The sequence below is a fragment of the Falco cherrug genome, chromosome 8 (assembly GCF_023634085.1).
Source record: "Falco cherrug isolate bFalChe1 chromosome 8, bFalChe1.pri, whole genome shotgun sequence".
NCBI lineage: Eukaryota > Metazoa > Chordata > Aves > Falconiformes > Falconidae > Falco > Falco cherrug.
Window position 1 is genome coordinate 16,076,376 of NC_073704.1, and position 26,576 is coordinate 16,102,951.

The 26,576-nt window shown below is 45.0% G+C and overlaps 2 protein-coding genes across 8 annotated transcripts in view; one reads left to right on the top strand and one right to left on the bottom strand.

The window, feature by feature from the left end:
- Positions 1–837: 837 nt before the first annotated feature.
- On the bottom strand, positions 838–14,459 carry IDH1 (isocitrate dehydrogenase (NADP(+)) 1). Its single transcript, XM_055719276.1, has 9 exons — positions 14,324–14,459; positions 11,624–11,751; positions 9,703–9,994; positions 7,835–7,940; positions 5,039–5,216; positions 4,463–4,614; positions 3,243–3,383; positions 2,284–2,446; positions 838–1,791 (listed from the first exon to the last, which is right to left on the bottom strand). Exons 2-9 carry the CDS (start codon positions 11,743–11,745, stop codon positions 1,698–1,700), a joined length of 1,248 nt encoding a protein of 415 aa, XP_055575251.1. The 5' UTR covers positions 11,746–11,751; positions 14,324–14,459; the 3' UTR covers positions 838–1,697.
- PIKFYVE (phosphoinositide kinase, FYVE-type zinc finger containing) overlaps positions 14,387–26,576 on the top strand; it is a 69,728-nt gene continuing 57,538 nt past the window's right edge. For 3 of the 7 annotated variants that reach the window (XM_055719255.1, XM_055719257.1, XM_055719259.1), the window contains exons 1-4: positions 14,387–14,634; positions 17,937–18,118; positions 19,651–19,830; positions 26,279–26,397. In XM_055719255.1, coding sequence (XP_055575230.1) covers positions 14,387–14,634; positions 17,937–18,118; positions 19,651–19,830; positions 26,279–26,397 — 729 coding nt within the window. Of the gene's footprint in view, positions 14,635–15,150; positions 15,302–15,740; positions 15,857–17,936; positions 18,119–19,650; positions 19,831–25,417; positions 25,494–26,278; positions 26,398–26,576 lie in introns of those variants that run through there. The other 4 variants (XM_055719258.1, XM_014282995.3, XM_027810628.2 and 1 more) reach the window with 4 other exon arrangements.

A 26,576-nucleotide genomic window follows, 5' to 3' on the forward strand; every position in this document is an offset into this window, starting at 1 on the left:
AGGTAAATACTACTACACTGCTTACATTTCAAACTGTACTTAAGTACGTAAGTTAAAACAAAAAAAAGAAGTGTAAGATTTAAAAATGCCCCTTTATTTCTTCAGTTTCCTGAAAAGTACCAAGCTTTCTCTGGTACTCTGGAAGCCACATAGGAGCTAGTAAGTAACAGGGAATTTGTTAGAGGTGCTATTGTAGCATGACCTGCCTGCCTATGGCATCATAATTTGAGCTACTGATGTCAGAAGCCCCAGATGTTCCATATGATTGTTTCTGTTGCTTCTATGGGTCAGCAATGGGACTTTGTGCAGCTGCACTTCTTACACGCTCCTGTTAACAGACTAGCAGACTACTGTGTTCATTCGTATTGAAGGCACAGTGACAGCTACTAGCAGCTGTAGAGCTGTGTTTCAAACATGTGCTCATCCCAAAACAAATGTTAATACTAGCTAACCTAGTCTAACATTGCATTTCTATCCTAACCAACACTTAACAGCTAGTCAGCTGCAGGGTGAGAGTTTGTCTCACGTATAACCAGTTTCTGATCTTTGTTGAGTAGTGATGCATCAATTTCACTTTACATTAGTCCCAAAACAAAATTTCAATGGAAGTGGTACCTTTAAATTCTTGTGCGCTACCTGATGCTTGCCACCACATTATGGATCACATCTTGGCCTGGGCCAGAACAAATCAGTAAGTGAGAGATCAGTTTGTGCTTAAATTGCATTCTGACAGTCTGTCCCAGCATGTACTGGACTGTGCTGAAAGGTACTGGAGTTGCTCTCTGAGGCAGAATTTTCCCGTATCTGCTAATCACACAAAGGAAGGAGAGACACAAAGAATGTTAGTTGGCTTTTATTTTAGTCTGAACTAAAAACCCCAAACACACAACCATGGATGGAATAGTTTTTCAGAGTCATAATCTGACTTGCTGTATGACAAGAGGAAGGGTAAGTAATAACCCAGACAACTGGAGATAAGTTTTGCACCTTTATGAATTGTGGGGTGGGGGAAGAGGTAACAGTTCCTACATTTCACATCCAGTCAGAAGAAATATAACTAAATGCATGGCCTGCATTTAGACACTGCAGCATGGCTTTACTAGGCTCTCAGCCTATAGGCTTCTTTCCAGCATTTATAAGTGCTTATTCCCAAATGCCAGTCCTGACTGTAGCAATGGGACCAAATCCCTTAGTCTCAGGATACTATGCTCCGGTTGACACAAAAAGATAAATTAAGAGGAGGGCTGCAGTAGAGCTGGCGTAGCCCTGTGAGCTACTTATACTGAGTAGACAGTAGTGGAAAGGTGAGGACGGTTCTGATTTCTAAGGTCTGTTGGACAGTAAGTCACCGCTGGTTTGACCAGAGCTGTGACGCAGACTGGCTTTCAGTCTGACAGGAAGAGATAAAAGAAACACAGATCAAAGTCATGGTGAGAAACCTCAGGCCTGTGGTGAATGACATTGGGCATCTAGGCCCACACTGAGCTTGAATATTATCACATTCAGCTGCTTAGCAAAAGTAAGGCCCAGCCCAGCAGCTCAAGGGGTTTAAGAAAACATGATCTTTTAAACATTTTTAAAAAAATGTACATATTCATTTTTGTCTAGCATTTGAAATGTTACACAAGTGTGATACTGTGCCACTTACACTCTGGTGTAAGCGGGAGACACTTTGTTAGTGGAGCTTGAGTAGAACTTTAAGGTTTGGGCAGAGAGGCTAGCTTCCTCTTCAGGTTTTCAGCAAGCTTGTCCATGAACTCAAAGGTGTTCAGGTAGTCAGAGCGTGTGACACTGCAGGGGAGAAGCAACACAAGACAGACATTAGTTGTAAAGCAACTCAAATGCTCAAAGAACTCTTAAGCCTTGCCTCTAAAACAATGAGAGTTATCTCCTACTCATCAGGTTGATGTTTTTTGCCAAAAGGCTCCAGAGAAGAGGCAGCCAGGTGGTATTTTGCAGTAAAGCAGGTCTCCATCCTAATAAATGGACAGGGCAGGACCTGGCCAATGTGGCCAGCCCGTCATAAGAGAAATCTTTGCAGTTCCTTATTTTACTTCCCCCATGTATTTGGTATGATAGCAGGGACAGAGCCACCTACACTAAGCTACTTGGGGCAGGGAGTCTCACGTTCTGTTTGTACACCACTGAGTACAGGTGAGCCCTGTTCTGTGACCAGACTCCTGCAATTCTTCATCACACTAAAATAACTTTCCAGCAAATGCTGTTCAGAAACACCAAATAAAACAGCCTCCTCCAAGCACAGCTGATTACTCTTACACTTACTTAGGTAAGCCTTTGATACAGGCAGCAAGGTCCTTTGTCATGAAGCCAGATTCAATGGTCTCAATGCAGACTTCTTCCAGGGCAACTGCAAAGTTCTTGAGGCTAGTGTTGTTGTCCAGCTTAGCTCTGTGAGCGAGTCCTCTTGTCCATGCGAAGATGGAGGCTGAGAGAGAACACTAGGTTACTCTGTCCTTCTAGAACTCCCTGGACGTTGCTCTAAACTGTCACGTGGGACAGTATTTTTTAATATTAATAAAACTGAGAACAGCCAAAAAGGAGAAAATGTGGTATGGGAAAGAGAACACTTAGCTTCACCTAGGCATCTTTTGCATTTTGTGCAGTTCTAAAGAAAAACAAACCCCAGAAACTCACTGCCTCCAGCGATCTCTTTGTGCATGCCATTTTCTCTTATTTTGTTCCTGCCCAACTCAAAAAGAGATAGCTGGAGGCAGTGAGTCCCAGTGGTGGGACTCTGGTTACACAGAAAGTTGTCCTTACAATAGAAGGGTGCAGTCTTCTTCCTGGTATAACATTACACTCTGGTCCCTGCACAGTTGTAGAGGATTCTTTCCCTCATGTCCCGTTTTAGATGCACCTACACTTTAAGTATGTAAATGGTTTGGGGGGTGGCTGGGTCTTTTGGAGCATTAGGAAGGGGAGTAAAATAAAAGCCAACCAACCTAAACTTTAAGGCCATTGTAGCTATAAACCCATTGTTTGTGGAAGAGCACAGCATGTCTCAAAGGCTAGGTTAGGTCTAGCTTATTGCTTGCACTTACTCCATTCCAGCCTGTCTTTGCTCCAGGCTGCACCTATCTCTATGGAAGAAAAACGCATTATGAACTACCCGTTTCACCACTCAGTGGTGCAATTCTCTGCAGAAAGGATGAAGATGTTCCTACTCCTAACCTGTTCTTTCACATGTAGAGATCACTGAAGGGCAGTGAAAAGCAGCTCACCAATGGGGTTAGTGGAGGTTTCCTGGCCTTTCTGGTGCATGCGGTAGTGACGAGTAACTGTGCCATGAGCAGCTTCTGCTTCAACAGTCTTGCCATCAGGGCAGATCAGCACACTGGTCATCATCCCCAGAGAGCCATAGCCTACAGGACACAAGTTTAAGTAGTTCAGTGTCTACTTTGGACAGCCCCCTTAAATTGCCCTTAATTCCCCCATCCTACAATCCCCCTACATCCTTCTCAGCCTTGATGTGAGTATTCCTGAACAACAGTGCTGCTGCTGCAACTACCTGGCTAGTCCCAACTTGTCAAGATAACAGCTTGTCTGAACAGAAATTGCTGCTGAACCATAAGATACAGATACACGGACATTCTGCACCATTTCAAGAAAATTAGTATTCTCATGTAACTTGCTCCAGACAGATTTTTACTGAAAAGATGCAGTATGGTAACAAAGAATCCTAAATAAGCAGTGTTGAGCTGCCAATCGCTATCTTCTGCACAGGGGGATAGGAAACAAATCTACTTCATATCAAGGGCATCTGCTCTAGTCAAAGGAACTGTGAGCTGGCAAAACTGATCATTCACATCACTTCTAACCCTGTAGGTTTCAGAGATTTGTGTCTTTGCAAGCTTCTTTGTTCACTAGTCAAATATGCATCCTTGTTCTGCAGTTTGCTGGCATTACTGTAGAAAGAGTACATTACATAAAGCCACACACCTTGTCCTTTGGGTTTCTGCATCCATATTTGGATGCAGCTTGGTTATATAGGATTTTGATCAAGCACTACAAGTCTGTAAAGTTCAACATACCAACTTTTCTCTTTACAACTGACAGTTAGCTTTAGGTCCTGAAGGTTTTCTTACTTATCTGTACAGCACCTCCCAGTATGCTCACCACCAGTCAGCTTAACTCAAGCTGTCAGTGACAAAATCCCAGCTGTCTGGATACCTTCCGTTAGAATGGAAAGCCTATCAGTTATTATGTTGGTATAACTGCCATCTGGCAAAGAAGTATAACTAAGCAGTCTACATTCAATGGATTTTCTTGGAAAAGCACAATCAGAAATTCTTTGCCTAGTATCTCTGTGACTGGCCACAGGTTAGAGGTGTAAATTCTGAGACCCAATGCCACCTCCTGGGCCACTACATAACATATGATACAAGCTCACAAGGGACTGCTACTGAGCCTACCTCAGTGTAGCACAGGAAACATCTCATACCTTGCGCAACAGAGTCAGACTGCACATCCCCATCATAGTTCTTGCAGGCCCAGACAAAGCCTCCTTCAGATTTCAGGGCCTGAGCAACCATGTCGTCAATCAGCCTATGCTCGTACCAGATCTTTTTGGCTTCAAACTGGGACTTGTATTCTCTGGAAAACAAAAAACAGAACAACCCTGTCATACAAGCAGGGACTGCACAATTTGTGCAAGTAATTGTGCGTAGTGAGGTACATAGAGTTAAGATTAAAAAAGCCCCACAAAAACAACAACTTAAAAGAAACTGACATCCTCTTTACTCTTTCTTTGCTTGCTTTGCTAGGCCACTGCAAGTCTCCTTCAGAATCACAGAAGCCCATAAAGAATCTGTAACCCTGTTAGGAGAGATGAACACCACAGCCACATTTAGCAGAGCTTTAGATATTGAGCACTGCATCCTGCAGGACAAGGGAAACTGACAGGGAAGGTACACAGCCCCCCAAAGTGCTGCTGAGTGTCTGAAAATGTTGAATTAACTGTAGCAGCTCAGAAGGCTGGAGAGGACTGCAGTAGGAAGTACACAACTATCCTAGTTACCTGTCGTAGATCTCTTGGAAGATGTCCTTAAAGCGGCCATCGTATCGCTTCAGGATGGTGTTCTTGGTGCTCATGTAGAGGGGCCAGCCCTTAGACAGTGCCATTTGGAAGGAACTATGGGCAAAATCCTTGATAGACTGGTCAAGATTGTACATTCCCATGGCTACACCACCACAGTCTGTTAGTGGAAGAAGAACATAGGAGAATCAACTAGGATTTAGTTTTGGTTAAGGATTTGACACTCTCCCCATCGCATACTCCGGCAGACAGGCTGGTGTTATCCCCAAGTGTCTTGATATAGTTCTCAATTTAATTTTATTAATAATCTCAGTTCAGAAGAAGATTCACTTTGCACTACCAGCTCAAACCTCCAGCAGCCCTGTAACACATGGGATAGGAAGGCAGTTTTGTTTTGCAGCTAGGTACATGTTAATACTGTGATCCAATACCCCCTAAGAAGTGTCTTCCTAATCCAGCCTAAACAGAAAAACTGTGACAGGAGTGAGTGTGCTTGAACTCCCACTAGCCATGTAAGTAATACAGAGTATTTTTCCAACAAAGCAGCAAGCAGCAGTTTGGAGCAGGGGCCTTGGTCAAAGCTAGAAATGGTTTGCTCCCATCTTAAGTGCCTTGCACCTTCAGGTTTTGACTGCACTGCAGAACTAACTCCAGCAGTCAGAGGCAGCTTTGCCTAGTTCGCGTAAGCAGGTCCCCACATGTATTCCTGCATCATTTCAGCACCTGCGTCTGGCCTGTCCCACCGCTTTGTTTCACCTGCTCAGGCTCACGTCCAGCAAGTTGCAGGAAGCATAGGCCAGCCACCTGGGTGCAAGGCAAAGCCCCTAGAAGGCTATAAGGAACTACCAACACTCACATGACTTGTGTAATGCAGATGTGTTAGCAGCCTGAATGAAAGTGCCTTTAACTTACAGCCCAGCTGACCTGGGAGAAAGCAGCACTCAGATCATGGGAGAGGCTGATTGTGGGTGAAAGTAGGGCCTAGGACTTCATGAAAAAGCTTTATCATACTCTGCGCACTGCTCTTTGTGTTTCTACTGCAAAGCAGATACCATGTACTTTATTTTAAGCACCTTACTGTCACCACCTCTCTAGTCTGTTGTGTAGTGCCTAGGTTTTTTTTAATTTATTATTATTTTTGAAAGTACCCTTTCCTAATATCCATTTTTCCTTATCTCCAGATGGTTGTTATTATATGGACATGTATACAGAATGAAGAGGGAAAGCAAGAGGAGGTTTATCTGCTTGCCAAGATTGGAAGGTCATTTAAAGTTGATACTGGCAGGGAATGAAATCCCTGTTATTAACAGTGAAAATACATGTTGTCCCCCTGCCTCCCTCAGCAAGTCCAGGACAGAACAGGGTCTGATCAGCTACAGAGACAGTGTTCTCTGGAGCCATGATATCATAGTTGCTGGATGACAGCTACTGAGTTTTACTCAAATACTGTTTGTACATAGGTAAAAAAACCCAACCCCTTGTTGCAATTGTACAATCATACTGAAATCTCTTGATTCAGTGTCAAGGCTGAACATACTCGTATAGCAACAGAACATGCTTCCCTTATGCATTGTGGAGATACAGTGGCACAACAGTTAACTGTTGGGAGGAGAGCTCCCCCAGGGCAACAGCAGTAATTTGCCATCTTTGCACTTCCTTGCTTTCTGCTCGCTGATGCAACACAGCAGTGAATCAGACTGGCAGCTGTGTTGCCTTCACAGCTGGAACTGCCAGACATCTTCAATACAGGCTCATCAGTCACCTATCAAGTGAAAATAGATTAGGACTGGCAGTGAAGCAAGTGAACTCCGGGTGAAAGACTGTGTGATAAGAGATTGTAGAGATTTAGGCTCCTGTGAGCAAGAATGCCAAAGAAATCAAGTATTACAGAAGGGGGTCATATGGCAGTCTTGGCACCCATTTGCCAAGCCAACTGCATACTAACTAGCTGTGGCTTACCCTGATGTATTAGGTTTTTTTGTAACTAGAAACAAAACATTGCACATACTCAGGTCACCCTAGGCCTTCAAATCCTGAACCCTTTCATCACTGATAAACAAGAGATTACTCGTGTGATGTTTTCCTGAATCCTGACTCTAAAGAAAACCCTGGGTTCTAGCAACATGCACGTGATTGTTTTCATGCATTAAAGCCCTGCAATTTCAGGACTCCTCCTCCTGAGTCTAGCAACATCTACAACCAGCACAGCCATCTTGCTAGGAGGGACACCAATACCTTTGGGACTGCATCTATTAAAACAGTTAGAGCCTACACAGTCAAGAGCATCCTTGTTAACCTCCTTTCCACCTGCAGAGTAAGGGTCACTTCTTATTTCTATTGAAAAAGTTAAAAAATAATAAAAAGACTGCTTAACAAAGAAGGGTACAAACTGCAAAGGTATACAGAACCCTGTAAGACAAACTAAACCCAGAAAGAATTATACCTGAATTGTTCTCAAATATATCTCCACTCAGGTCAAGCCCTGTTTAGATCGCAAGTTTTCCTCTGATCAGAGAGGAAAACACACATGCTGCTACCAGAGTCGTCATAAAGGAAGCATGACAGGTGGCCTGGTATGATTGTATATCTAATCTAACTCTTCCACCCCAAGATTTCAAGTAACTTTCAGTACTTCCCAAATAAATGAAGAAGGCCCCGACCTTCTCCCTCACTCTACCTCAAAGTTGTATTTTACCACCAAACAGGTATGACCTATACTTCAAGGTTGAATTAAACCCAAAATATCAGTTTTAATCACAACTGAGAGGTAATACCTACTTTCAAAGTTATGGACCAGATATGTGACCGGTTTGCCTCCATCTTTTGGAGTGTAGGTCATCTCTACTTTTCCAGGCCCAGGTACTACAAAATCAGTTGCTCTGTACTGTTAAAAAAAAATAAAAAATTGTCATGATGATTTTATCTATCAGGAGGACAGAAACCATAAAAGATAATCCACATTTATGAGGGCAGGGTGCAGAAAAGCATGAATGGTCATACCAAAAGACCCATTGAACAAGCTCTGTTTACTCAGCCTTGCGGCCATTGGATGATTTTACTGGATATTAAAAAGGCAGGTAGTTAAAAGAGTTTGCCTGTTTCAGAAGAGATGTTCCTTTTTAAAGGAAAAAGCTTACAGATTCTTTGGCCACTTTAATTGGTGGAGTACATATTCTTGCAGATGCGCTGAAGTTTTAAAGTGCAGAGTATCCAGAGCGTTGTATGGTCTGTGAGTAGGAAGGCTCCTCTCCCTGCCTCAAAACCAGCTATTCATATCAGAACTACTGATCTCATGAATAAGGGGGAATCATACAGCACCTTAATAACAGCCATTATTTCTATTCATCATATAACATTTGTAAGGCCAATCTTTACTAAGAGTTCTTTGAATTCTGTGAACGGGTACATATGTTGCTCCTCTAAGCTATACAGACACAGAAGAGCAGTCAACATTTACTTCAAGGGTGTCTCATATTCCCAGCTGTCCTGAACAGTACTATTTAAGGTTACATTTCCTTGAAATTCATCACTCTTTCACATAGTTCCCCTTCTGTTGAGGGAATTCATTCCCTGAGTTATTCTGAGTTTACTCAAGTGTCTTGCACATATGTCCTTTACATGTTCTTGTATTATTCCTTTCACTTTAATCTCATACTTTGGCAGTGTTTCAATCCTTCCCCCTTAATCCATTGTTTCCTATTATTATTTTGACCTTCTCAATTATTCAGTACTATTAAGGACCTCAAATCCCATTCTATTCTAGTGTCAGGGCTTTGCAATTGTCTTCCTCTTGGAAATTTTATTATTTTACCTTCCCAACACAGCTAATCTTACAACTTGTTCTCAGTTTGTGGGTTAACTCATCTATTTAAAGCACTCTGCTCTTGTTGAAGGCCTTTTTTGTCATGTTTGGCTGCTTTACCACATATCATTACCCATGAGGAACTGCGTGGTCAATTCTTGTCCTCTGAGCTGCCCAAAGGCCACTGCACTGCGTGCCATGCTAGGGGCTTTTGATGACCTTGTACTACCTCTGGCAGGAGAGCTCTGATACAGGATGTTCCCCTGCTTTGGTACCACAGCCTGACGTGCCCAGTATGAACATTAACTCTGCAAGAGTTCTGTGCAAGTAAGTTTTAGAAGCAGATCAGTTAAAAAAAAAACCAAACCAACCCAAAACCTGCACCCACACACAGAATGCAACTTTGCCCACTTCTAAAAATCACACACTCTGTTCCACTTTTACTGTGAGCAACACCTGCCACCAAGAAAGTCCTTCTCAGAAGTAATAAGGTGCGTGATGTAAAGGATATTTTCTCAAGACTTTGCTATGTAGGAAAGAGAGCTCTAAGTTTTTTTTATTTATTTCTGCAGGAGTTATACCTTGTGTTTAAGTACAGGCCTATCTAGTCCAAGCATAGGGCCCTGCATGCTGTTTATACAGCTACACTGTTTAAGAAAGAGGCATGAACCAAGCTCTCTCACACTTTGGCAGGTGCTGTACAAAGTGCTAGCAAGTGCCCACTCCCAGGTAGAGTGCAAGAGATTAAGCAACAGCACAAGGATGTCTAAGTCTTTGTAGCTCTATGCCACTCAGGACTAAGCCTGCTCAGATAAAGAGAGGGGTAAGCACTGAAGTGACTCACTTGATCCCCATAAGCATGACGGCCAATAACAATGGGTTTCACCCATCCAGACACCAGCCGGGGAATGTTCTTGCAGATAATAGCCTCCCTGAAGACAGTGCCACCTAGGATGTTTCTAATGGTACCATTGGGAGACTTCCACATCTGCTTCAACTTGAACTCCTCCACTCTTTTCTCATCAGGAGTGATGGTTGCACACTTTATGCCAACATTGTATTTCTTTATGGCTTCAGCAGCCTCCACAGTTACTTTATCATTTGTAGCATCACGATGCTCAATGCCCAAGTCATAGCTGTAAGAAACCCACAAAGATGGTCAGAACTTCCCAGGACATTTGTTTGTGTCCAACAGGAAAGAAACCAGACCCCACATGTGCCTGTGACCATAGTTTCAGCACTCTGCCGTAACTGAAGTTATCCCTCTTCGAGTGCAAATACTGCTGGAATGGAAAAAAACAAACTCATATACTGACACTTCTGCTGCTGGTAGGAGGCTGCAGAAAGGACAGCTTCAGTTTATGGCTGAGGCTCTCTGCCAACATGGGACATAGCCAGTATCTCCTCTGCCTTCACTTCCAAGCTTCCAGTCCGGGATTCTAATGGTACAGAGCAGCACAATCTCCAAATGAATATGGGCCTTTATTTCAAACCTCTTGTGCTGAAGGTTCTGGCTTCCTTCATGTACTGAACATGTGAAGCTACACCAGGCTTAAAAGCTGCTTTGACAATGGACCCACAATCCTGCTCTGGCAGCAAAACTGCCGATATTTCCCTCAGTGCAGAGGAAGCACGTTTCCCACACTCACTGTTTTAATAGCTTTTGGAGAATAACGGATGCCCAGCATGGGACAGCCCTGAAGCATAGCCAGCTGTACATGAATCTAGCCATTGTGCTGCCCCAGCCAGGGGTCTGCTTTCCCTCCTCCCACCCCTCTTTGGAAAGGGATGTTCTCCAGACTGTGTGCACGTATTATGCTTCTGGGTTCCTGTTTGCTTGGTTCTCAACACCAGCAAGCAGAAAGCCTGATGTAGGTAGCATACAAATGACTCTAGGAGCAGGGGAAGAGGTCAGACTTGTGGATTTAATGATGACGGATACCATTGAAGGCCTCTGTCCACATGGCTAGGGGCAATGCAGCTACTTCTCTAATACTTCTAGCTCAGTAGCTAGAAAGGGAAGAGGTTACCCGTTCTGCTTGACCAGATACTGTAGATGGTATGTCCCTTTTACCATACCAGCTGTTAGTGTTTGTTTTTTCCAGAAGGGAGCAGGAGAGCACAACCTAGGCTTGTGGAGTAATTGCAACAGCGAACTCACACTGTCAGCAGCAGAGCTCAAGCTTACAGACATCAGGGCAGCCTGTGCCCTACAACCACCCTCTTGCCCTCTAGACAGGTCTTCAAACAGAGATGGCTAGAAGCCATAGACCTACTCGGAGTCCACAGATGCTATGCTTCAAGTCAGGGAGTGGCTGAAACACCTCATGCATGTTTCTCATTGTTTAGGCTGCAGGAAACCATGCAGACTGCCCAGGTGCTGGAAAGCTGAGACACAGGAGATAAAAATGTTGACCATAACTATGACAGACCTGTACCAGAGGTACAGTACAGAAAGAAAGATAACTCGCAATTAAGCATTCATTGCTTACTGCTGTGAGGAACCCCACAGGGGCTGCCATACTGACAAAACCACCTTCACTAGGAGCCTATACTCTCCAGAGTACTTAGTGAGGTTGGCCCTTAGACAAGTTAACCAGGAGGGTCTGCTGGCTACTTTACCAGTATAAAAAGGGCTAGTTAGCTTCCCTGCACTAATGCAGGAGGAGCTGTAAGGCCCTCAGTGCCAAGTGAAACATGATCAATGCCTAATGACACATGCAAACTGCAGTACAAAATGACTGTGTATCATAAAGAGGCATTACCTGTGCAGATCCAGATCTACATAAGGAAAAATTAGCTTTTCTTTAATCAGTTCCCAGATGACTCGTGTCATTTCATCTCCTTGCATCTCTACAACAGAGCCTCCACGGATTTTTTTAGACATCTTGAGCTGCAATAGATATAAACCTAAGTTAATAGATATAAACCCCCATTAAAAACTGACCGCACACATCACCAATACACATGGCTGTATTTTTACAGCACAACGACAAGAGTGGTACTAACACAGCATATAGGAATCTCCTAAAGACTTGAAAATAACCACAATTTATCACTAGTTTCATGCTAACTAGTATTATTCTTAAAGCCCCAGCTCCTAGGTAGATCTAGCTGAAGATAAAAATAAAGGTTAATACTGAGAGTTAAGGGTGTGTGTTCTGAGGGCATGAGCTTTAATTATGGTTGTACAAAAGAATGTGAAAGCATGGCCAAACTCTTCCCCCAAATACCACAGAAACATATGAGCACTATTTATTTTTAGATATAAGTTCTAGTCCAGTTGCCTGTTTCTCCCTTTTTTTCTGAAAAAATGGGGATTAGTGGACATTATTTTAATGACAGCTCGTGTTACTGCCACTATTAAGATTAATGCGTTGTCAGAGTCTTTATTTGCTTTCTTCCCCAGGAAGGAAGAAAAAAGGTACAGAAATCCAAGAGTAACATCAAGAGTACTTTCTCATGGCAAGCTTTATTTCTGTTGTTAAAACAAATACTGGACAGATTTGTTTTCTGTATGGAACAGAGGTTTCCCAAGAGATTTGTTCACAAAGTCTAAAAAAATAAACCTGAACTCTGCCCTTCTATTTGCACTTTGTTCCTTGACAAAGCCCAACCCCACAAGCCACCCAACTGCTGTAACACAGCACTCTGCTTTCTAACAGACAGTTTCTCGGTTCTCAGCTCTGATTATGCAAGAGCTATGACTTGGCAAGTTCCTCCTCCCAAGACAGTCCCATTCTTGTATGCAGCTGTTAGGCTACTACAGTGAGATACCAAGCTCTCATGCCTGAGGTTGCAGTCTCACAGATACCAAGGTCCACGGCTTTATCCAGAATGAGGAGTCCTACTGTGCACAGAGTCTATTCACCTAGATGAAGTTATTCAGAGGCATGAGGTTTGCAGTGCAAGGGCCCCAGGTTACAAGCATGTGGAAAGACTGCTTCCTGGTTCCAATTTTTTTTTTTTTAATTAAACTTGTGCTGTGTTACCAAAATCCAATCCATTAAATATTTTTAGTCTGTGAAGAGAATAAACTTTCTAAGCTATGTTGTAGCTACTGCACCAAGCTTCCCCAAACTTTTTAAAGAGCAAGAAATAATAAAATAATTTGCGAGTTACTGAGACTGTTTATTATGAGCATATAAACTTGAAAAATTAACTAGCTGGAGGCACTCCTATCCCAAGGAAAGATAGTATCTTGATTTGTATTCAGCCTCTCCAGTCTTTATGGAAAATTTTACCTTCACATGACCAAACTGTGTCAGAACTCAGTTTACTTATGCAAGTATCTGGGGCCAATTTTTCATTTGTGACTATCTAAATGAGGACTGTATCGCACTCCTGCCGCTTGGGCACAAGATCACTACTCAGTAGATTTCAGTCCAATCCATTTACACAAAAAACTACACAGACACCCACGCACCATCGCCTGTTTTACGGCTTGTTCCCTGCTTAAATGAGACAAATCAGAGTGTGCCAGTCACAGCAGTAGGTTTTGCAGAGCTGTCTCCAGGCTTATAACGATGGTACGTGAGACACACCTCCACCGACATACATCTCCACTGACACGTGGAAACAGCAGCTTCTTGAACAACTCTGACAGCACCCTACATGTTTATCTTACGGCCCCAGGACTTTTCCCTGCTCAGATGCTGGAGCCCCCCGTTTCCCTGGCACCCGGGCAGCAGCACAGCAGCATCTCTCCCTGCGCCCCAGCGCCAACGTGCCCAGCAGCTCCTCTAGAGAGCAGGCGTTCCCCGGAGTTAACTCTCCTGCCACTCCTCCCCTTCGATTTTATACTCTCCAGAACTGCCGAAAGTCCGCAAGGTCCCTCTCCTACAGCAACCATGCCTTAAATACACCCAACCCAGCCATTTAGCCAAGGCAGCTCAGAAGAAATCTTGTGAATTTCCAAATACCCCTCGCCCTCCGGAGGCCTACGCTCGGTCACTACTGCCACACCGCCCCGCTTCAGGGTTACCGCGGACCCTGCGGGTGAGGCGCGCTCCCCGGGCCGCTCCCCGCCGTGCCCGCCCGCAGCCCGGCTCCCCCAGCACGGGCAGCGCCGCGCAGGCCGCGGCCGAGCCCCACGCACCGGCATCACCTGGGCACGGCGCCGCCCGGCAGGGCCGCCGCCGTACGCGAGGGGCACCCAGCGCAGCCGGCGTGAGGCGACACCGCCGACTGCCAGCAGGTACCCGGGGTGCGAGGGGAGGAAGCCCAGCCCTGGGCCGGGGAGGTGGCTGCAGCGCGCCAGCACCCGCTCGGCAACCGGGGCGTCTCGAGCGGTCCCTGCCGTGGAGCTCCCACCTCGAACGGCCAGACAAAAAGGCCTCAAAGCGCAAACGCACTGCCTCCAGGCACCTCCGCAGGGCGGGGGGCGCAGCGCCCGAGACGGGAAGGACAAAGGGTCAGGGCGCGGCCCCAGCCCACCTCACCCGCGGGTCGCCGAGCCCCGTTACCTGCGGGCGGCGCCGGTCCGGCTTTCACGGCGATGCGGGGCCCGGCTGTGCACGGCGCCTTTTATGGGGCCGCGCCCCCGCCCCCGCCCGGCTCCGCCGCCGCGGCGCCCCCTACCGGCCACTCCTCCCAGCGGCGGAGCAGCGGAGGGAGGAGCGGGTGTTGGCCCCGGGCCCGCGCCGTGGCTCCCCGGCCCGCCCGGGTGTTGCGCCCCGATGCCGCCTTGTGAGGGGGCCGCGGCAGCACGTAACGTGCCGCTGCCGTTCCGCCGGGCCAGGCAGCCCGCAGCGCGGCCTTCTCCCAGACAGCAGCAGTAAGTGGGCTGCCTCGCCACAGGGGAAGCGATGGCGCTGGCGGGCACGAAGGCCCGGGCGCCGGGGGGGTCGGGCGCGCCCGGGCAGCTGGGGCGAGTCGCAGGGGGAGCGCCGTGCGGGCCGGCCTCGGCTGCGGGGCCCCGGCGGAACCGCGTCGCGTACACCCTGGCGGGCACAGCCCTGGGCACGTCGCACCGCGACCCCCAGCAGCGGGACTCCCCGCCCTGTGGGGCAGGACATGGCGCCCCGCGGGGGCCGGGACCGAGTATGACGCGGGGAGGAACACCCGCCTCCGCGGGCTCCCCCCCTGCTAGGCTGGTGGCTGCAACCCAGAGTGCCACGCCCGGCAGCAGCCGCCCGGCACCGGGACCGCACCAGGGCCGAGGCGGAGTGCAGCGACGGGGCGGGACGGCTGCGGGGCCCCGCCCCAGCGGCCGCGGCCGGCGGGTGGATTGGCGCGGAGCTTCGATTGGCGCTGCCTCGGCGAGGAGCGCCGCCATCGGCGGGCGATTGGGCAGGGCTGGCGGCGGCGCGGCGGGTTGCTAGGGGCGGGCCGGCGGAGCGGCAGGCGCGGTGCCGGGCCGGGCCGCGGGAGGGGGGCAGAAAAGAGGCGGTGCCGCTCTGGGCCTGTCCCCGATACCTCGCACCGCTGCCCGCGGGGAGCAGGTGAGCACAGCTCGTCTAGCTCGGGTGATCTTGGCCGGCTGTCGTGTGGGCCTGTGGGAGCGGCTCCCTCTCTACGGGTCCCGGCCCGGTCCCTGGCGGCGGCGGCGGCGCGCCTTGGCTGCCCGCGAGCAGCTTCCCGCGGCCTCCCGCTGCTCCCTTCCCGTCCCGCCGGGGAATCCTCCGGGTGCGCCATCCCGGGCCGCGCGCGGGCAGGCTGCCCCCTGAGGAGAGGGGGAGGCAGGGCAGGGCGCTCGGCGTGGCTCCGGCGTAGGGGCCGGCGGTGAAGCGCCTGTGTCACGCAGTTACAGTTAAATAACGAGTGTTCCGCCGCTCCAGCCGGGTGCGCGGGTCGGGTGCCTGCCGTGACATCCGCGGAGCACGGAGCGCCCGGGCCGGGCTGGCGCTGGGCGGCCGTGGCGGTGCCGAGGGGCGCGGGGCGGCCGTGGCGGCGGGGGCGTGCGGTGGCCTGGGGCCGCGCCTGGCCCTGCGCCCCGTCGGTGGCTGCGGAGGACGGTGCAGCCCAAAGCGGCTGTAGCTGCATCGCGCGGCGGCTGGGTAAGGGTCCTGGGGAAGATGTGGTGTGGTTTTGTGCCTGGTGATTGCTAGGTGTGCCTTGCTTTCTGGTTTCCCATAATACAGAAACAAGTAACTATGTTCCTGTGTGGTGGGGGGGAGGGAAGCAGTGTTTTCATTGTAGCGGGAGAACTAAAGCACTTTAAGAAAGGGTGACATACTCCATGGCTAATGTGTTGTGCAGCATAGAAGACCCAGGTGTTTCTGAAGCTAATGCCAAGCATGGTGCTCTTCTCTTCAATCTGTTTTAATTAGGCTAGTACTGCTGTCACAGAAACAATTACTGTGTGGGTGATTTTTTTTTTTTCCCCTTGAAGCTAAAGTTTGTTCTTCCAGAATCTCATATATGTTGTATGCAAGTTCAGAGACTTCCTTGTTTTTCTGTCTTGCCAGGCTATAGCCAGTTGCTGAGAGATGAACATAGTTTCCTATAAAACTTTTTCTGGTAGACTTCAAAATGGGCTTTTTAATGTAGTAGCGTGTGTGGGAGCGTACCCGTGCTGTGCATTCAGCGTTTAAAAAGCAAGTTATCAGTTGCCTTGAGCACTGAAGAAACAATTCCAAATTTACCTGAAGATATGTTCTTGAAGGCATTTTTCATGAACTGTGGTTTTTAAGCATGCTCAAGTCGTGGGCTGAATAATCTTGCTGAAATGAACAATAGCAAAAAGTAACATGACTTACAGGGGAGAGGAATGTGGATGCTAAGGCTCAACCTTACATAAAGAACCTGACCAAAGTTTCTCTTGAAATTTGTGAATGATTTCTTTCTCTTTTCTTTCTTAAGGATACATGACTATCAGGAGAAACTCTTGAGCTAAACATGCTTACTATGCAAAGCAGCAAGCAAAAGTCCACTGAGAAGTCATATGACTTGCAGATAACATCTTTCCTTCGTTCCTTGTAGGAGTGGTCAAACCTTGCCACATGAGCTGCATGCAGCTTGTTAGCACTTCCAGTATCAGTTGTCAACCATGTGGATTTTCTCTGGACTGTGCAGATTTTTAGTGTAGCTTCTTAGAACTTGGAAGAAAATGTTCTGGTCAGGAGAATATGCCTGTAGATTCTAGGGAGAAGTTGTGGAAACTGGTATTTCATGAAGGAGCGTGTATCAGCTGCTAAGGGTTTTGATCCTTGGCACGCATAAAAGTCAGGCATCACTCATAGCTCCGTATGTTCCTATTCTGTCAAATGCTTCACTAAGTCTTGCTTAAACAAAGATGAAGGTAGTAAGCACCTTTGCCTAGCAGGTTAGAAGTGCAGACTTAGTGAGGCAGAGTGGAAGAAATCAGGTGTGTATTGAGGGTAAAGAACGTGAGCTGTGGGAGAGTGTGACTCTTGGCCATCTGAAGGTTTTGATACATCGCAAGTAGGCTTAACAAGTGTAGCTTCTCCTAATATAGAATGTGGTTTGGTTGTTTGGCTGTTTGTTTTTCCTTGATGTATCTACTCTTGAAAGCAAGGAAGTTTAGAGGTGTTAGGACAACAAATAATCCACAGTTTGGGTTACTTCTCTGGTAACTTGCACAAGGCCCTGTACTGTAGTGCAGAGGGGAAGGAAGCAGTGTGCCACCAAACTCGATCTTTTAGTCCTGCTTTTGTTTGCAGTTAATTCTTTTTCTCATTCTGAGTTAACCTGGTGAAACAACGACCATGCCTTGTGCTTGCTCAGGTGTGCCTGTCTTGAGTTTTCTTGTTACAAGGGCTGCAGAAGTCATATTTAAAACTTTTTGTGATACACATGCAGAGTCTCCCCTTGAAAACTTCAAGTTCCCATAAAACAGTTTAGTGGCTGTTTACTTACTTTGATTGCTCTGGATGTTTAACTAGGAGCTCTGAATTGCTCTCTACAAAGATGCTGATCTCTTGCCAGTGATTAGTCAGGGTTCATAGGCTCCCGACTCCAGCACTCTTGACCTGTGTTAATAGCAGATATCTGTGGGTCTGTGGTAGGTGGGGTGAATGTCCCCTCTAGCATCTCATTGTGACACCTTCTCTTCAGTTGACAAGATGTTTTGTTTCACCACCCTGTGTATAATGCATGTTGCTGAACTCTTTCCAGGGCACGTGAAATGGCCGCAGATGACAAACGGTCTCCGACACTGGACCCTACCAGTGATCTACCTCATTCTCCTAGTAGTCCATCTCATCTCACTCACTTCAAACCCCTGACTCCAGACCAGGATGAGCCGCCTTTTAAATCAGCCTACAGCTCTTTTGTAAATCTCTTCCGTTTCAGCAAAGGTAAGTGCTTGGGGGCATGTGTGTGCATGGATTGTGTCCGCTGTATTATTGATGCCCTCTGCTGCTGCACAAACTTGTAAAAAGAGCTCTGAATATAAGAGGATGATGTCAGATGGCTGGCCAAATGGATGGTGAATCAGTTCTCCTGGGGGAGATGTTGCATCTGCTTTTGGGTGACGTAGTAGAGCTTTGCTGTGGGAGAAGCACCATCTTGCAGCTAGAAATTGTGGCTGCCCATGAAGGTCAGAGACAAGCCAGTTAGCAGATAATATTGTATAGCTTCTTAGCTGGGCATCTGGATTTCCTTTGCCTGTATGAATTTTTTGGGGGGCTAAAAGCAGGAATAACCCTCTTCCAGCCTATATGAGCAAAATGTATGCCTGTCTTTCCAATGCAAGGTCTTGCTCCAGACTACCTCTGCTTCTCACCTTCCTGCCCACGTTGTACCTTCAGCTGGGTGGCAGGCGAGCTGCAATATTGCAGGAGGTCCACCCTTAATGTGCATGGCTTAAGTGTTCCCCATCAAGAGGTCTGAAATGTGAAAATTTTGTAAGTTAAGAAGTAATACTTGATTTTTGCTTTTATGCTACATATGTCATGAAACATATATTCTCAGTTGGCAAGCTCTTAAAGAACTATGTGAGGGTTTTTTTTGTTTGTTTCAAAGAAATACACTGTGAAGAGCAGTGAATTAATATACCTCAGTTTTGTACAAAAGCTGTGTATCTCTTTGTTGGAGGTGGCAAGCTGGTCAGCTGCTTTTGTTTAGTCTGTTCATTATCCAGCTCTGCTAAGCATACTTCTGCAATGTTTGGGCTAGGGAAAAAAAGGGCCAAGATAGCTTTTTGCATAAGCAAACTGATCTGTCCAGACTATTCTTATGCAAAATGAAAAAAACCTACCTGGTGTGAATGCTATTGATTTGCATAGTAGAATATTGCCTGTCACTATTAATTTTTTGAAAGTAACGTAAGATGCGGTCAATATTGGCTTCACTTGTTTGTCTCTGCACAATTGTAGCTGGAGTCAGCAAAGTATTGTGCTGAAAGAATGGGAAAACAATCTTGAAACAGCATGTGAAATGAGCATGTTACTGGAATCGATGAGAACCTGTCTGTACTTGATCCTCTGATGGAAACAGGTGGATTATTATAGGCTGTGGTAACTTTAATGTGACCTCAGTACTGGCTTCCAGCATAACTGAAAAACTTTTCAAGGCAGAAGCTGATAATCAAGCGTAGCCATTCCATATAGCAAGAATAATTTGTGCTTGCCGATTTGTTTTTTTTAGACCCTTTTCACATAAGGGATGTTTCTGAAATTGCCAGAGCCTTGACAGACAAGTCCTGTGTACTGGTCTGTTTCCATGTTTTGAATGGTACTTTTCAGACTAAAAATTGGTGGTTTTTGTTATGTGTAATCATGATCCAAATGAGCCATTTGTGAGAGGTTTTTTACCCCTAGTTCTGCATGCAGTACTGGTTTTCTTTATCATGTCTGAGAGTTGGTTTCTTGCTTTTTGTCACCTCTAGATGATGGCAGGCTTTCATCCCCAGCAGAGAGAGCAGAGACAGGACAGAGTGATCCACAAGCGTTGAGTGGTGGCTGGTCCAGTCCTCAGCATCCCACCAGGGCTCAGTCTCTGAGGTCACCGGTTCCTTACAAAAAACAACTGACTGGTGAGCTGCAAAGAAGATCTTCTTCAACCCTGGGTAATTTCAGCTCTTTGTGCTACAAGCAAATGTTGTACTAGGCAGTCTGGGATGCTTCAGACTGAAGTGGAAGGAGGTGACCAAATGTTTGTTGACTGTCTAGATTGATAGCAGAATTTTCTATCGGGCTACACTGCTTCTGAGAGTGAGGTTGCACTTCAACCTCAGAAGCATTTTCCCTCCACCTGTAGCGTTCCAGCAAGACACTGTTGTTGGGGCTCTGCTGTCTTAATTACAAAATAGTCTGGAACAAAAGAGGTTGCCAAAACATATCCAATGTCTTAAAGTCACTTGAACCTTGATCCTGAAAATTTCTACTTTGTCTTGAGAGACTTTGGTTTCTTAACAGCTGCATTTATAAACTATACAGACTATAACTTTAGAGCTCATTCTGAGTGGGGTTGATGTTTGTGACCTCAAGGGAGTTATAAATGCAGATTTTTTCGCTTCTAGATGTTTTGAGGGGAATTGAACAGGAACTTGTGTCTACATGTTTTTTATTCCTACCCTTGGAACTATGGCCAAATGCTATACTGAACTTCTTCTAGCTGGAATGGAAATTGAATGTCATTTCAAAGGTGCAGCTGTGTAATGGATTTATGAAGATCTGGAAGGGCTAGTGAGTAGATAGTGGGAGTCCCTCTTGCTGTCTGCTAGGTTATTGTTGGCCACTTGTTGTGATAGCCTTGAGCAAACTGCTAAGTTGGGTAAAAATCCTGTGCAAGACAGTATTTCCAAGAGTATGGTGCTTAGTAGAAACAAATCAGACCTTAAAAATTGTGAACTTTTATGGGATTTTTAGAAAGATGTCTAGTCTTGGTAACCAGGTAAAAGGCCAGTACAGGTAACTAGCATTTTCATCTCTTAAGTCATTTGCGTGCTGTCTCAGTTGAACGTATTCATTATCTTCCTCCTTGCCCTCTAGTACTTTTTGTGCTATTCATTTGTATCTGTCACAACAAACAGATTAAGGTTTTGGTGTTTTGTGTGTGTATGTTGTTTTTTGTGTTTTGGTTTTTTTTTTTTAAGCTTTTTCTCAAATGACCCAAGTACAGCAGTGTGCCCTTGGCTGATTTGCCAATTTACTTCATTCTTGGTTACCTCTCGTAAATAACTTGGCAGTTATCTGGGGATTACAGGTTAGAAACCTTTAGGTGAGGAAGATTGTTCAGTACTCAGAAGGCAGAAATAATCTTGCTGTTTGACTTCCACTGGGAATAGGCAACCAGGGAAATGAGATTTCACATCAGGTATGTGGAAGTAACTGTTGCTGCATTATTCCATCTCCTTTTCAGTACGTTCATTCATATCCCTGGGTTTAGATGAAAGTATGCTTAGAAAAATTTCATAATAAATCAGCCTGAAAAGAAGTAAAGATAGATTAAGCAGGAATTGCTGTTTTTTTGAAGAAATTTCTGTGATAGTGCGTGCTGAGTGGCCTGACTTGCTGTTGAGTATCTTTCCCTGAGTAACCTCAGTGCTCTAACAAACGTGAACTCTCTGTAATGCAGATAAAAATGTACTGAGTTGGTGTGGAGGTTTCAGAGGAGTTTTTCAGGTCGTCTCACTGTGTTTGAAGTGGGGAAAAATACTTGCATCTTCCCTCTCCAAAAATCAGGCGTTGCTTTTTTTGAAGCAAACTTTATAAAATTGAGTTTCATGCCTTCTTTTGTCTTAAAAGGTGCTCAATAATCAGGTCTTTGAGGATTTCTGAACATTGAGCAGAGGAGAATTTTACTTATGCCATTGCAGCTGATGCTGGGCTGCACAAATAATGTTAGAAATTATTTTGTATCTAAAGAATGAAAAGACCTAATGTGATTTTCAGAAACACCTGGATTGGTGGATCAGTTCACCCACTCAGTTTAGCGACAGTGAAGCGTCTAACCTAGTTGAGTTTTACTGCAGCCTTGTATCTGCAGGCCTGTTAAATGTCTTTCTAGGCTTGACCTTTACTCAGACACTTGGTAACATGGGCAAATGTAGGCAGGAAGATGCTCAAGCCCTTCACAAAGGTGTCTCTATCCTACTTGAGTTTAAATAACATGCCAAGCTTAAACAAACCAAAAGGAATAAATAAATAAAAGGTTGCTGGTGCCTCTAAAGAGTAATGGAATGCAATTGCTCCTGAAGATGCTGAATCCCACCCCTCATCTGTCTACTAGCTTGCAGTGTCTGCACAGCAAATATTCTCATGGCTCAGGGACCATGCTGGCTGACAACTGCAAGCATGGAACAACATGGAGGGATGGTGGCTTTTGCAGGAGACTGGCTAGCACTAAATATGTAGGGTTTCAGTTGGGTGCTTCCCTTCAGGCCTGCTTACATGAAAGTGTTACAATAGCACCTTACTGGCTTTTGTGAAAATAGGAAGAGCTGCTGGATGCTAGGTTTATGTAAAAGATGCTTTGTGAGTTCTATGGCTGAAGAGCCAGTGCTGAGACTGCATTGAAACCTGCGGCCTTCCTCTTGGGTGATCTGTTGCATCCTCATGTGCTGGAGTAGGGTGCTGGGAAGCTAGGGTCACTTCCACAGGGTCAGTGGGCCCAGCTGGTTGTGTAGGACTGTGTGTGTCTGTGTGTACTCTCAGCCGAGTGCTTTCAAGATGCATCGAACCAAAATAGTCTCATACTGAAATAATGTCACAGCTTGCAAATCCAGTTTAAGGAGAACTAGAAATGCTGAAATTGGAGAGGGAGCGTTGGTAGTAAAAGCACTTGTCACTCTGTCATGCAGGATAGTGCTGTTAGTGCTAGACAATTGAAGGAGACTGGCAGTGGTAGGGAATGGCAAAGGAGCCTAGTAGGAGTAAAGGAAGTCCAACGATCGTATGAGGGGAAGGAAGGCCTGAGGAAACTGTGTGGTGGTTACTGGGAATCATAAGGAACATGACTTATTACCAGAGTACCTTTTCTATTGAAAAAGGTTTTGGAAAGTGAAAATGGATGTTGTAAAATGAAGTTAAGGACAGCTTTCATCCTTTTTGTGTCGGTACTTTGTATGGCAGTGACTTGAGGAAGATGCAGTGTTTGAACTGTGACAGTGAACTTAAATATGAAATGATATGCTTTGGCAGCAAATAAGTAGAAATCAATTCTTGTTGATTTGTATTAGCAAAACTGTGGTATCCCTGGCGGGGGGTATTTTTTTTACTGTTGAAACCTTATGAAGCTCTTTGTTGGGCCTCTTGTGTTAGTGTATGGTCAGCTCTCTGTAAACTGAAAATAGCAGTTAAGTTGCTAACAAAGTAGTTACAGTGGTTTTGGCTTGTCATTCACATTTTAAATAACTGCTAAAATACCTAGGGTCATGAAAAACTCTGGAAAAATATATTAAGTGATTCAGTAATTGAGGATGCAGAGCAATGGCATGACTTACTGAGCAAATCTTTCCGTGGCCTGAACTCAGAAGAGTGTGCTGAGTACGAGTAGGTAATCATAGCTGGAATGGTATTGCGGGTTCCTTCCTAGTGATCACAGTTCAGGTGGGGAGAGTAGGAAAAAAGGGAGGAAAACATACAGTATTTCAAAGGATGTATAGGATTGCCAAGGATCCGTAGCTATGAATACATATCAGAAGGATGAGAGGTACTGTTGAAATATGAGTTTGTGGTTTTGTGTTTTGTTTTTTTTTTTTTTTTTTTTTTTAGCTGTAGTAGCTGTAGGAGTTACTTTTTAGTTTAAAAAGGAGAAATAGGTTAGAAATAAATCAAATGGAAAATCTAGATGCAGTTCCTTTTGTGAGGTTTTGTTCAGCAAACATGTAGATGGGAAGGGAATGGATACAAAAAATGCAAATGCTGCATAAGCTGGTACTCCTGAAAAGATGTGTTCCATGCTCATGTTGGAGTGTCACACTGAAGGGCTGAGATGCAGCTGGCTTTTGTTTGTTAAATGCAAAATGATATCAAGTGAAAAATGACTGTCTTTGTATGAGTGTTTGGCTAGGGAAGAAGAGTAAATGGATGAAGATGTGATAGAGTTCCGGACTGAAAAAGTATAAGGACTCTATATACTAAAACCACGAGGAAGCTGTCTTGACTTCCTGGAGTTCTTTTTGTGCTTGTTGGACAATCACAAGCAAAAATTTGTGCAGCTGATCTGATTGTCATAAAGGATTAAATAACAGTTAAACAAAGTTTAACTTTATTTTGAAAAGCTGATTTTGTATGTAGCTTTAATTGTGGCTGGTGGGGTGTGTGGGGTGGTTTTTTTTGGGGGTGGAGGTGTGTGGGTTTTTCGTGTTGTTTCTTTGGTTTTTTTTATTTATTTAGCAGCATATACTGAGTTTGCTGCTTCAGGACCACTGAAAAAGCTTACCACTACTTAGATGCATAAGTGTGGTCAACCCTCTTGGGATCAAATAAAATAAAAAAAAAGGTTATGAAATCTCTTCAGAAGTGCAACTAATGGAAGTTTGGATGGTTATGTGGGCAAAGCAAGAAAAATACTCTTACAGTTTGCATGTTTACGGAAGGGAGTGTGAGTTTTGCAGATTTAATGGTGAAATAAGGAAATGCAGTTACAATGCTGAAAACATACCTCTGTAAATCATGCGTGCATTAACTGAGAAAATGGCTGTGGTATTTATAGTAATAGAATTTGAATCAGGACTAAGAGTCAACCTAAGACTGATACATGTGAGTCTTTTTATAAGGACAGTGTTTTGGACACAGTGTGTCCTGTACTGCAGAATAATAACTTCTTACATTCTTGCTCTCCAGCGTGTTTTCCCCAGAAGGGGTGAAATCACATGACTGAAAAGGAAAAAAGCCAACTGAATTTTAATCTGAGAATTGGTCAGCTTCTCTAGTAATAAATGGGTTGGCTATGTGCTCCTACTGCTGGCGGAATGCTTTTTCTAATGTAGATGTCATCCTTTTGACATTGTTTTATGTAACACGCATAGCTCAGTGTGGAGTTACCTGTGGCATTTCCTCATTGCTGTATGTGTTCGTACTTTGGGAATTGCTTGCCTGACAAGATTTGTCACTAGCTGGGCAAGGAGGCCTGATAGTAATTTTTTGAATTGGAAGCAACATTCCTGGAAAGAAGATACTATTGAATTCAGAAGTTACAGCAGGAAAGTCCAGGAATTAAATGCAGCATAGATCTTGTGATAGAAGTAAGGAGGAGGCAAAGGTTACTATGGTATTGATGTTTTCTTGAAATATTTAAAGTCCCTTTAATCACTATAAAATACATGACTTGGTACTGTCCAGAAGTGTATTTGGGTTTTTTTGTGTGGGTTTTTTTGTTTTTTTTGTTGTTTTTTTTTTAATTCCAAGTGGCTAGCCACAGGACTGGGTTTAAACACTCTAGAATCTCTTTAAAATCCTCTCCTCTTGTGGATTCTTTATTGTACATAGGTCATTAAGCAGCTATATGTGGGCCGATTAACTAAAAAGTCTACTAAGAACCTGAAGAGGGGGCATGGAATCCTGCAGTTTTAATTGTGTTATTCTAAGGGGTTTTATCTGCACACAAAGGAATAGCCTAGTTGTTACTGCACAGCAACAGTTAACACGCTTCTGCTGGGGCTGTCAGCATTCCCGCTGACATCAGTGATATCTGAAGCAGTAAACAGAAAGCAGCCATGTCTGTTCTTCCAGTGCCAGGGGGAATCAAAATAAAATGCTAGTCAGATGGAGAGCAACGAAGCTGGTAAGAAACTTTAAACTATTCAGAAAAGTTGTTGATGACTCTTAAAAATGTTTAAGTGTTCAATGCAGCACTGTGTGTCCTGATCCTTCTGGAGAGAAGGATCCTATTTGTAACTTGTACAGCAATGCTTCAAAGTAATCTAGCATTTTATAGGAAAGAAACTAACTGTGTTAACTTTTTATTCAGGAGTCTCTGCTATAGTTAATCAAGAATGACTGCACAAGTTCTCAACAACTCAGCTTTTTTCTTGGAAAATAAGAAAAGAACCTCAAAGATGAGAACTTCTGGGAGCATTTTATTCCGAGTTACTGTTTTTAATCAAAACTGAGCAATTGAGTCCTGAGACTTGCTGTAATAATTTATAAATAAATTCAGGTTAAGGCATTGACTTACACCAGCCCTGGAGTATTCTTGCAATTACTTTGGAAGTATTAATATTCTAGAGGGCATTCTAAAATGAGACTTCAGTGCTTTCTAAAAGACTTTCATTACAAGGTTCATACAGTAGGTTGAAAGTCCCTTCTTTAAAAGCCGTTTCCATTCTCACAGAACTTAAATCAGTTCTTGTCAACAAAGGATGGTATTTAAAATGTCAATCAAAGCAAGCTATCTGACATCAGACGCTCCTTTTGGGGGAGGAGTGCAAGGTCAAAAAGTGATACACACTGTAACTTCGTAAAGTACATACATATGTGAACATTTCTCCCTCTGATGAGGTTTTGTGTTGTGATGTGAATGTTGATGTATCATGGAAGAAATGAATACTACTGTCCCTTCCCTTCCAGACAATCGGAGGAAAGTAGAACCACCTCTTGGAGGTCATGATCCTCGAACAGCAGTTCAGTTAAGAAGCCTCAGCACCGTTTTAAAGCGCCTCAAGGAAATCATGGAGGGGAAGAGCCAGGTACTTTGGAAGGATTTGTAGGCCAGATTATCTAGAATCTGAACTGTTTACCAGGCTTCTCTGAGCTTCATTTTTTAGGTACATTGGGGGGGGGGGGGGTTTTCAGATGTTTGAAGGATGAGTGAATAAACTCACAAATTCTTGTGTGAGTGCAGGGGAAACAATGGAACTTAATGCTG